General features: G+C 42.7%; 1 protein-coding gene across 5 annotated transcripts in view; it reads right to left on the bottom strand.

The window, feature by feature from the left end:
• The window catches only part of PTPRM (protein tyrosine phosphatase receptor type M), an 869,082-nt gene that overhangs the window by 277,108 nt on the left and 579,428 nt on the right, over positions 1–12,546 (bottom strand). For all 5 annotated transcript variants that reach the window (XM_008261054.4, XM_008261055.4, XM_051852140.2 and 2 more), the window contains one exon: positions 4,457–4,589. In XM_008261054.4, coding sequence (XP_008259276.1) covers positions 4,457–4,589 — 133 coding nt within the window. The remainder of the gene's footprint in view (positions 1–4,456; positions 4,590–12,546) is intronic.

The raw sequence follows: 12,546 nt of genomic DNA, 5'->3' as shown, positions 1-12,546 counted from the left end.
TTTTCATGAAATCTGCAGAAATATTTCCTATTTTTATTGCAATTTTCTTCTTGCTAGTACTAGTATTGTTCAAATATAATAGAAAGGATGCTAAACATTTAATACCATGTGCTGCATTTACAAAATGTACATCCGTTAAAAATATGTTATGGAAAGGAGGTTGAGGCATGGTGTTTCAGGATTAGAATATGTATATTTACCTATAACAAGTGTTAATGTAATAGAATAGCTACCATTTGCTATTTTGCCCAAGAAAGCATATGCCTTTAATTATTTTCAGATAGTCACAACTTCTGTGATTTTTATGTGCCACAACAGCTATTATTGTAATTAATACAAATGTTCTGAAGCTTCTGAAAGATCTATAGCAATTTTAGGAACAATAGCAAATGCAATTAATCACAGTGAAATTGATGGTACTTATGTACTAAATCCTGTCAAACCTGTTATTGAGATAAAGTATTCCTTATATAAAATGTTGAAAAATGCAGTTATTTTCATTTATACAAATATATCTAAATATATAGAGATATAATATGGTAAAAAGTAAGTATATCCAACTCAAGCTACTGTTTCTTAATTTTGAGAATATACTGCCAAGGGGTTTTGTGTGAAACTTTTGATTTTGTAGACACTGACCTCACCTTCTTTATTAAAATTTGCTGTACCCAAATGCGACACCATCAAAAGAACACACTTATGAGAAAGGGAAGCTTTTCCAAAGAAGAAATTGTTTCTCTTACCGAACGAGTAAGTATGTATATAGGTTTTTTATAGAAGTTTTTAAAGAAAAGGTTTCATATTATACTAGTCCAGGATCAACTAGGCATGGATTGGTGATAGGATTAGACATTGGAGCCAAAACACTCTGATGGTCATCTCAGATTGAGCCCTTCTTTCCTACAATGAATTCTGTGAGTTAGCATGAGGTACGCAGTTTTTATATTTTCTACAGAGGCCCACCTTCCGCAACTATCAGTCTTTCAGAAGGCAACACAGCCTCAGCGAAGCGGATAATTGAGAGTGTCTTGTAGTACAATGTCTGGCTGTCCTGTAGAGCCTGAGTGAGTTGTGCCCTCACCTCAGACCTCTGGTGGGCTGGCTTGATACGCGGACAAGCACAGAGGATACCTACTGGCACCTGCACAGCAGGAGAGACTTCCACAAACAGGGATGGATTTGTTGCACCCACACTTTCTCCTGGGCTCAGCCTGTCTTTCTGACCATGGGCCTGTGCCCGAGTTAGCTGAATCAGAGTACCATGGGAAGAGAGGAAGCAGGCCAAGTAGCCCAGCCAGGAAGGAGCGCGGAGTTTCAGGGTTTTAGGTTCTGGTAGCAGAAATGACTAACCGAATACAGAAACGCACACCCGAGGCAGCTCCTATCCTTTCCTTTCTCTCAGTGCTTTTTTTCCACGGCAGCTTCTTCTTTTCAACTGAGAACCTCCTGTGTGACAGTGGGAAATGTGTGGCTGAAAGATCAAGTGCTCACCCTCACATATTTCTGGGCTTGACTGAACAAAGAGAGTCTTTGGAAGAGCTACTGGGAGGTTTAAATAATGAAACATGCTTGCTCCTCATCAATAACGCTCCAGCAACTTATCTATGATTAATATCAGGCTTTAACTATTCTGTTTAAAAAGATGACTTTAAAAACATACTATTGAATTCTGGAGGAAAACCATGAACAATTCGAAGTTTTAAGAATTGCTATTAAACAGGAAACTTTGTGCCCCATGACTGTTCAGGTCTAAATTTTATAACAAGTTTTGTGTTATAAGCATGATCTATAATGTACTTTATGGAGAGAAGAGTCTGTATTTCTGAAAAAAGTAAATACAAAAGTGCTGCATGATGGGGAGACAATCCTTTTAAGGTTATTATCTAGAAAATAATCAGGTACATCTGACGTAACTTCCTGGTGTTGAGTCTACAGTTCTTTCAAGGCCATGTGTTATTGTTGGCAGTCACTTCCAATGCATAATTTATAACACAACCTCAGTGACTACCTGGAAGACCAGGTAGTATAATGAATTAATCCAGCAGAAATAGATCCTTGGAGGATTAGTTCACACTTAGCAAAGGTCACCAGGGCAAGTAGATCAGTAGTTTCTGAGGATTCCTTGCAGAGAACTTACCAGATGACACAGAAATGCAACACACTCCTGGGATTTAAAATAGATCTTTAGGAAATGCTCAGTTTGAACAGTCAGGCATGGAAGGATCTATTATTGCTTAGATTTATACAAGAAAGAAAGAAAGAAAGAAAGAAAGAAAGAAAGAAAGAAAGAAAGAGAGAGAGAGAGAGAGAGAGAGAGAGAGAGAGAGGGAGGGAGGGAGGGAGGGAGGAAGGAAGGGGGAGAGAAAAAAAGATAGGCAATAAAGAAAGAAAAAGAAAGCCACTGGTCCCAAAATAAGACATCTACATAAACACTGAGATGGAGAACATCCAAGAAAAATTTTATGAGGGTGAGGGAGAATGAAAAGGGGAAGAAAAAGGAAAGAAAAATATGGAGTAAAAAAGAGAAACAAATGTGGAGGAAATAAGAGAAATACATAGCCAAAGAAAGAGTGTAAATAAAATAGAGGTACAGAGAAATAAAATGAAAAGGAAAAAAATTAAAAATGAAGAGAGAAATCAGAATATAGGGGAAAAGAGAGAAGAAAGGAAAAGTACATTTAACAAGGAATAAATGATGTTGAAATGATGGGAACCCAGAACTAACGACATGTGCAGCTGCGACAGAGCAACAGTTTGTCCTGGGGCTGAACTAGAACAAACACCATGAAATAGGGCAGAAATAAGAAAAAGAGTGATGCATGCAAATATACTTGGAACACAAACTCACCCCTTAAATAGTGCTGTTTCTCAAGGCTTTATCTTCAGCCTCAAAATCCTTTCTTCTCACTCTAACAATAACTTTGAGTGACCTGAGCCAAAACCATGACCTTGGCTCCAGAAAAGCTGAGGACTTTCAGGCTATGACAGAGACTGTTCCGCCTCCCCACCAGCATCTCCACTGAATGTTAAGGGAATACTGAACTTAAAACATGCAAAACTGAACTCTCTACTTTTACTCCCCAAATAGAAGGGGCCTTCAAAAAGTTCATAGAAAATGGAATGAAATGGTTTATTTTAGTGTAAAAATTTTTGAAATTCATGCGTAGGGGGATGGAAATGCACACTCATAGAAGTGCATGTTATGAAAATACTAAGCATGAATTTAAGAAGCTTTTTTTTTGGAGCAAAATAAACTTATCTTTTCATGAACTTAAAGTATCTGCATATGTTCTAGTTCCTACAATCCTCATTTTGGTGAATAATAACTCCACTAATTTGCCCAGAACAGGAAACAGGTTTTTCCTGTATTATTCCTTCTCTCTCCCAATGGCTACTAAAATTCACCTGCAAAATCTCCTCAAGTTGCTCCCCTCTTCATCCAGCTCGTCTTGCTGACTCCAGCCCCTTCCCTCATCACTGTGCTCCGCCCCAGCATCACAGCAATCTTTCCAGGATGCAAATCAGACGTCACTGCCTAAAGACATCGGTCGGTTTCAGGGCTGCGTGCAATCTCCTTCCATGACCAGGTAAGACTTCCAAGGCCTCACTTTGCCAACCTTTCCTTCTCCACCTCCTCCACCTTCTACCAGTCCTGATCTTTCTTCTAGGTCACAAGCATTTCCAGATTATACAGAAAAGGAACAAGATCCATGTGTTCCCTCTGTTCGGGCTGCCTTATTCTATCACTCCTTGCCATCTATATTTTCATGCTGGTAGTTTCTAAATGAATGGAAGACTTCATTATTAAGCAAGTTGCCATGAAACAAGACACTGTATATTTTCCAAGTACGGGAGACGAGGACCACTTATCGTAACCAGATCTGTTTTTCTCCTCCCCCTAGATAAACCTCTTGGCTAGACAACGCAATCTACAACATATGACTTGCTCCGCGACTTGTCCTTATATGTGTGGATGCCCTGGGCTTTTCTGTCGGGTGGTCTTTGAGATGCTTTTTCTCATGGGGTACTGTGCTGATTAACCACCCTTACCTGGGGCCTGTGCATAACACTGGCTCACTAAATTCTGTCATCATCATTATCATTGTAATGAGAAGGAAAAGTCTTTTTGTTCTCCTATCTTTGAGAACATCACATATGAGTATGTTAATAATAAGTACTAGCAATTTCCTGGGAAATCAATGGCTTTCCCTGTGGGAAGACACATGTTTCTTCTGTTACTCTGACCTAATATGCTTTGTATATTTATGCAAAACCACAGGCACTTACTCTAAATTTTTGTCCCACCACCTTGAATGCTGTGTGATGAAAAATGTTACCAATCACAGTCACAGATGTGTCTTGGTCATCAAAGCCAACTCAGTAACTAAATATTTTCATGCACATGAAGCAGCCTGGCAATCAATGGGACATCAGCACATCTTTGGCAATAGCTCACCTTTTCTTCATTACCAATACAACTCCGAGAAATATAATGACGAACAGCAAGATGCCGGCAATGACTCCAGCGATTTTAACCGTGTGGTCTGTTTGTTTCTCGGGTTCTGGGACTGGTTTTGGAGTGGCAGCTCCTGCAGATGAAAGGAAATGAAAAAGGAGAGTGGGTAAGAGAGAATAAAGATGTCACATTTTAAAAATTTTTTGCTGTATTTAACAGAGTAATAAGACTTATCAGAGGCAACAGATGGACAAGCTTTGGTTTTTTAAACAGCTTTCATACACACTGAAAGGAGTATAATTGTTCGTGTTGTTCTTCAGTATTTCACTAAACCACAATGCAAGTTAGAGAGCACCCCCCTTGCCTGACCCTTTTATAAGAGACTCTTCTCTTATATGTTTATTATCTCTATTGGCTCCTGCTCTTTCTGCCGTGTGCAGACTTGCTAACAATACAATAGCCATCCCTAAGCCTTTATCCAAATTTGATTTGCTGGAACATTTTCCTCAATTATTTTTCATAAATGAAGCAGTAATTCCATAACATATTAGTCCAAACACCTGGAAAAGTGAGATAAGCTCATTTGCCATGCATTTTACCAGCAATTGTTTCTTAACACAATAGAGACTTTTTTTCCCCCTGCCTCTGGAAATCTAAATCTAGGTCACATCTGGTAGGCAAAAGACTCCTTATAAGCAATTTATTCACAAAGTGGGAAGCAGCTGATGATCACACCACCGGTACCCACATTTAATATCTGTTTAAATGAGATAACCAGGGCCTCACAGCGGCGGCTACTGCTTCAGCCCTCCTGCCTGCACGGGTCTGAAACACCACCTGTCCTGTTCAGGGCATAATGTGATGGAATGTCAAAGCCACGTCTGACGGAATATCCATTTCCTCCGCTCAATGAGTTCAGGATGAAAGACATCAGGGATGAAATGTGCAATTCACTAAGCAGAATCCATTCCTTGGAGGGTGCTGCCTTTTTACATCTGGCCACGACGGTGCTCAGCCTCTGAACCATTATCACCCCCTTCCTGGGGAGACAGAGCATCCTGAAAGGAGGGATTTCACATCCAAAGCCCTTGCCTTAGGATTTCTCTGGTGTTCCAGCTGGTAAAAACGGAATTAAGATGGAATGTTCAGACCAGCTCTTTCGATCCTCTCGCTGGCTTTTTCACTCATGCCTCACCTGATTCTCATCAAGCGGATCTTTCATTGTGCCTCTGTCCCCTGCACTGTACGCTGGGCATATTCTTAAATGGGACACCCCTGAGAAAGAGGGAACGTGAAGCAATCACTCTCCATCTGAATGTCCTTTGGGAACACACAAACACTTTTTTCCCAAAGTCATTCATCTTAAGATTTGATACAAGAGACTGGGAACATAGCTGTGGCCGTTAGATGGACTGGCTACACTGGTCAGGATCAGGACAGATGCACCTGCCAATCAGAGTGACAGTCATGACCACAGTGGTTGTGATAGCCAAAGTGCAGCTTATCTAATAAAACCCTCTGGATCTCCCTTGACAGAGCCTTCTTAATTCTGAAGACTTCAACAACACATCATGCTATTTTGTTTGAATACATATCCTTCAAACTAGTTGTCCAGTTACATATTTTTTTAATTTGTTAATTTATTTGAAAGGCAGAGTTAAATAGAGAGTGACAGGGACAGGGTTGGAAGTGGGAGGAGAGAGACAGAGAGAAGAGAGAGAGAGAGGAAAGAAGGGAAGAGAAGGGGAGTGGAGTGGAGGGGAGGGGAGGGGGGAAAAAAAACGAGGAGAGGAGAGATCTTCCATCCTCTGGTTCCATCCTCTGATTCATGTACCCAAAATAGGCACATGGCTGGGGCTAGGCCAGGCAGAAGCCAGGAGCTTCATCCTGTTGTCCCTTGTAGGTGACAGGGACCCAAGCATTTGGTCCATTTTCTCCTACTTTCCCAAGTGCATTAGCAGGCAGCTTGATTGGAAGTGGAGCAGCCAGGACTTGAACTGCCGCTGATACAGAATGCTGGCATCACAGGTGACAGCTTAACCTGCTGTACTACAATGCCAGCCAGAAATCCAGTTAAATCTCGAAGGCATTAAAGCTAATAATTTTAATGGCAATTACATCTGAAATATACCTCTCTAATATACCACTGGAACATACAATCAGGTGGTCGGATTGAATGAAACAAATTTCTAAGAAAAATCTAAAGATAAATTGTGTGTGACTAGATGAGTGAAAATGTAAAATTAAAAAGCAATCTATATTTTAAAAAATAACATTTTAAGTGGACGACACTGAAAAAATCCAATGCTTTTCCATTTTGATTTTGTATCCAATTGTTAAAAAGTAATTTTTAAAAAAACAAAATAAAATTTGTTCCATTATTCCAAATGTTAACATACTTAAAACCAACCCATTCATTTCACTAGTTATAGATTACCAGTTTCCAAAATATATTTCCACTGGCTCCAAAGAAAAGCAGTTTTAGTTTTCAGCCTACTATGTATAGAAATCTACTTTATAAAAGGTTACGTAAATAAAAAAATAACTTTTTATGGTAAAAAAAAGTGACTTATGTTGTTTTTTGTTTGTTTTAACTAAATTAGGTCAATAAATGCAGCACTTGAGTAAGACAATATTTAGAAAAACTTATTCAGCCTAAAAAATAAATTAAAAAAAGAAAACCATGATGGCAAGCATTTGGCATCGTGGTTAAGATGTTGCCTGTTGCCTGAGATGCCTGCACGTCACACCAAAGTGCCTGAGTTCAGTCCCCACTCCTGTGCTCCTGGTCTAGTTTCTTGCTCGTATGCCAGTAGGTGATGACTCGTATTTGGGTGACTGTCACCCAAGAGGGAGACCCAGATTGAGTTTTGCGCTCTTGGCTTTGGTTTGGCCTAACCCTGGCTGTCACAGACATTTGAGGAGTTAATCAAGGAATGGAAGATCTCTAACTCTCTGCCTTTCCAATAAAACATGAAAATACAAAAATCACATAGATATAATCCAAGTATTGTAAATGAGAGGTGCTTGTTCTGTTGCTGGTCATATGTTTGCTTCTGTTAACCGAACAGTTGGTTATTTTACTTCAGCATTTTGCTGAGGCTCTGAGAGCTGTTAATGACTCTGTCTTCTGCTCTGGTCCAAGGAGAGGTGGCTGGTTGCCCCTCAGCCTTTTCTTCCTATTAGGAAGTAGATAAGCACATTGTCATGCAGCTGCTATGAGCTTAGCATTATTATTCTTTAGTTCTTACTTAACTCATCGCAGGTTGAGAAAAAGAGACGGTCTATCTCTACACGACAGAGATGCAATGTGATAAGGGTAGCAATTTTGAAAAATGGGACAGGGATGCTAAAAGGGTGGGAGGGTGGCCTTTTGGCAGAGTCAGGGGTTTGGGACTGTACTGGAGAAGCATCAGCATGGACAAGAAATCGGGATGAAACTGGCACTGCCCTTGGAAAATCTGACAAGTGGGTACCACTGGCTCCAGGTCCCCCAGTGGAACGGACAGTGCCTGTCTTCCTGGTGGAGCTGGCCCCTCTAGTTCTCCCTGAAATGAGTTAGGTTCTCCTTAGACAGAATGCTCTTCCCTGCACCTCCTTTCTTGGGAAACATGTGGCTTGGCTATGAGTTGTCAGTCAGCCCGGGTCAGAGGATCACTGGTGACAGAATATGGTTGTAACGGAGTGCTTTCTGTATTCCTCACCCAAATCTATGAATATAATGGTGCAATTTGCAAACTGCTTGGCAAAAGAGTTGTTTTTTAATACTTGCCTCTCTGTCTTGTTATTTTCTTGCCAGGTTTCTAATGATATACACTTTTATTCTTTTTAATACAAGTTTAATTCTTCATGGAAAGGTAATTTTTTCTCTGCTTGAGAGCAATTAGTTCTTTTTAAAGAGAATAAGCTTAAATGTGTGCATTTCACAGTGGGATTTACCTAGGCTTGTTCGTACTCACTAAAAGGAAGAGTATGCTGGATTACAGAGAGACAAGTGGCTGCTACCATTACAGGGCACCGTCCTCACAGGCACCCACTCCACCAACTCCAAGTGACAGTGCTGGTTATTTTTGTTAAACGACCAAGAAAATAAAACAGGGTGGCTTTCCAGTCTACCTGTATCATTGAAGGTTTTAGATACAACATCAGTGCAAAGAAACAAAAATCCCAAAAGAAAGGGAATAGTTATCGAATGCATTACTTGTTTGGTTTTCAGCTTGGCAAGAAACAGTCTGTTTTGGCCCAGTCCTCAGTGTTAAATTAAATAACAGCAGCAAGCCCAGCTGAGAACATGATGTACTCAGCCACTGGCTTGAAGTCTGGACCCAGTTGTAACTACTGAACTAGCGGCAGCGATTTTCCCAGAAGCCCCGAGCTTTCAAGCCCATAAGGCAGTGGAGGCCATGGCTGACGGTGGCAGCAACTGAATGCAGCTGCCCACAGTGCTGGGAGGGTTCCCACCTGGGGAGGGGAAGGGCTGAGGGGACAGCCTGGCTACCCAGAACCTCTGCACAGTAATGTGTCCTAGATGGCCTAGGCTGTGTCCAAGGTGTCTAGGCTGTCCCAGAACCTAGAACAAAACACCCACAATATTCTTCCCACGTTCCGCACCAGTCTACTGAGCACAGGACAGGGGGCCATGCACTACACGGCACGTCTCTAGGAAAACAGCCGTAAGCAGGTGGGCACAACAGAAACCTCTGTCCCTGTGGAACTTAGCTTCTGTGGGGAAAGAGGTACAAACATAAACACATACTGCAGGCAGAAGGGTAACTGGTCCCATGTGCTAGGCTGGCTGCAGAGAAACTTCTAGCAAATGGGATAAGGATGGATGGCACTGGTGGGTCCATGGCTAAATCAGAAGGAGCTCTTGAAACAGTAACCCTGTGCAGAGATCTGCAAGGGGAAAGGGAGTGAGAGAGGCCAGGGAGGAAATCCTAGACAACGGAACTACAAATGAAGAGGTACAAGATGAGGCTGGAATGCCTAGTGTGACTGGAGTGGAGTGAGCTGGGGAAAGCGATGGATGGGATGCAGGGGCAGGGGGATCCTCTGCAGAGGCTCTGCTTTTTCTCTGCCCGAGATGCGAGCAATGGGAGGATTCTCAGTAGGGCAGCCATGTGATCTGGCTTCTATTTAGCAGGATCTTCCTGGCAGCTGTGTGTGTGTGTGTGTGTGCAGCAGACTTGAAGGGCCACAGTGTGAACAGGTGCATTAGTGATGAGGCTAGGGCAGCAATGCAGGCACAAGACCATGAAAGGCTAGAACACAATGATAGCAATGAGGTGATAGGGCATGATCAAATTGAGACCTATTTTGATAGTTAAATCATCAGTGTCTGCCAATGAACTGAGGTAGAACATGCCAGTGTAACCATCCAGGTTTCACTGGGAGACAAAACTGTCACTTACTGAAACACAGGGAGTGGGGGAGGAGCAGGACTGGAGAGGTGAGCAGGGAATCGAGAGCCTGGTTTTAGACCAGTTAGCTCTGAGATCCTAACATCCAAAGGCATTATCAAGTAGGCAGTTAGATACATGGGGGAGACATTTGAGTTTGAAACATTTATTTTAGAGTTATCTCCAAAATGATGGTGTTTAAAGCCATGAGGATGGGGCCAGCATTATTGTGCAGTGCGTTAAGTGGCCACCTGTGATGCTGGCATCCTGTATCAGAGTGCTGGTTCAAGTCCTGGCTACTCTACATCCAATCTGGTATTCTTGCTAATCTGCCTGGGAAGGCGGTAGAAGATGGTCCAAATGCTTGGGTACTTGCCACCCACACTGGAGCCAGGGAGGAATTGTGGGGTCCAGGGATACCCCACCCCACCTCATGTGTGTGTGTGTGTGTGTGCATGCATGCATGTGTGCACGTGTGTCTTAAGATGGGAGAAACTACAGCATCTTTGAATGCGGATGCTAAGGACATTATTAACAGAGAGAAGCTGATGATGGAGACAAAGAATCCCTGCTAGACAGACGATCTTGAAGAGGTGACAGAGTGGGCCGTGGCTCAAGGACTGAGGGACTGCTTGGGTGTGGAGGGCAGGTACCTCACACAGGGGACAGCTGGGAAACCACACTGGCAGACACACAGGTCGCAAGTGGGTAGAAGTGCTGGTTTGGGAGTACGACACTGGCATGGTTTCTCTGTTGGCTTCATTGTTCCAGTGAACAAAAGCAGCAGGAAGATCAGAGGCAGCAGGAGGGGGCTGAGGTGCAGGAAATCAGCGAGAGAAGGGAGGTGTTGGAAGAGTGCCCTCAGACAGGCATGCATGGCTGGGTGTGTGTGCAATCTGCCAGCAGCCAACCTGGGTCCCAGGGACAGAGAAGAAGTGGAGAGGACGGAGGTGGGATTGCATAGGGTGGGAAGAGTGAGGGGGAACAAGGACCTGGACGGCAGGACCTCTGGCTCCTTGAGAAAAAGGGTACAGTGAGGTCAGTCCTGATGATCTCAAGGGTGATGATGGTGGCGAGATCTAACAGCTGGGGATGGGGTCTGTGGCTTTACCCAGGAGCACACGGTGCTCGAAGGCCCTCTATTCATGCCTCAGAACCCATGTGACGAAGGAGAGGAGGAGGAGGAGAAGGAAAAGGCAGAAGGTGCTGCCTGCTCAGAAGTATATCCCTAGATGGAGCAGTGGTCACCCCAGTGGACAGAAGCATACGTGATGTAGAAACGTGACAGCCCCAGCAACGTGTGTGGGCTGGGGAAATCCTGCACACATGGCACTGTCTTCAAAGGAACCATTCTTCAGGAAGGCCCTGCCTGGCTCAAAAAGCTCTCTGCAGGGGCTGGAGATGCACTAGGACATTAAGCTCTCATCCCACAGGGAGACGGCCATGGTGGACAACATAAGAAGTGACTTTTGAGTGCCACAGGTGAGGGACAGAACTCGCGTGCGTAACTGTGGAGTGGAGATCTGGGAAGGTTCCCACAGGGCCGCATGGATGGACAGGGAGGATATTCGTAGGTGTTGGAAACCCAGACAAAGGGGTCTCCAGGATCATAACTGAGGGTCTTCAAAAATTCATGGAAAAGGCATCTCATGAAAAGTCTGCGTGGATTTCATAATTTTTTGCACCATAATAAACTTATCTTTCATTTTTCTGTAAGACTGTTGTGAAGTCCCCACCTGTTCGTTTCATGTGGGCAGAGTCTTGCTTGAAGTCTGGGCATGGAGGAGAGGGCTTAGAACTGAGGCTTTATGGTGTGGTGGGTGCTGCTCACCAGACAGGAGAGCACGGACTAAGTTGCCTACGTGAGGAACTACAGAGAATGACCATGGAGCAGCCTTGGGGAGAATCCCTGGGCAGCAACTCACAGGCTCCTTCGTTTTCTTAAAAATAGCAGCATCTTGCTTTTAAAGATTATTGTAATAGACTTCATTTATGTCTTGTTGTTCAGAGAATTAAAATTCCTTGCAATCTTGTTTAGTTATTTTTCCAGCTGTATCTGAACAGTATATACAATCACAAAATAGCTCCAAGATTTTTCATTTAAATTACATATCATTATTTTTCTTCCAGGGAACACAAAGTCAATCACTACTCACAGAATAATCTACATTCACACTTTATGTATTATTTGTAACCTGATTAAGCTTTTGAATGGATAACTCTTTCCCTGTCCCTGCTTTGCACTGTAGGGCATACAGAGCACGTAGGCCTAACAAGTAATAATCAGAAATCTAATTTTTCATAGAAAGCTGAGGTACTAGATCTGTTTGATATATACCTCCTCTAAAGAATTAATCTACTTTTTTATTTTTGTTCTAATTTCATGACAGTCATTGTTCTCGTTTATTGATGTGGCTGACATCATGTGGATAAGATGATCTATTAAAGCCTTACCACTTATTATCTGGACACTAACAGTTCCCAGAGAGTTATTAGTGCTGTTTCCACTCTGATGAAATAGCTTTACTTTTTCATTTGGATTTCTCAAATCACAGTCAAGTAATAAAATGAGGAAGCAATTGTCAATAGTAAGTTATCAACTGTGGTGCACCCTTCACATAAAGCAAAGAATCAATAAAAGGGAATGCAAGGGGCTGCCTCTGAAACAGGTGATTCTTGAGGATGACTTAG

This window comes from Oryctolagus cuniculus, chromosome 10 (assembly GCF_964237555.1).
Source record: "Oryctolagus cuniculus chromosome 10, mOryCun1.1, whole genome shotgun sequence".
Lineage (NCBI taxonomy): Eukaryota > Metazoa > Chordata > Mammalia > Lagomorpha > Leporidae > Oryctolagus > Oryctolagus cuniculus.
Note: the sequence above shows the minus strand (reverse complement) of the source record. Positions and strands in the feature narration are given on the sequence as shown.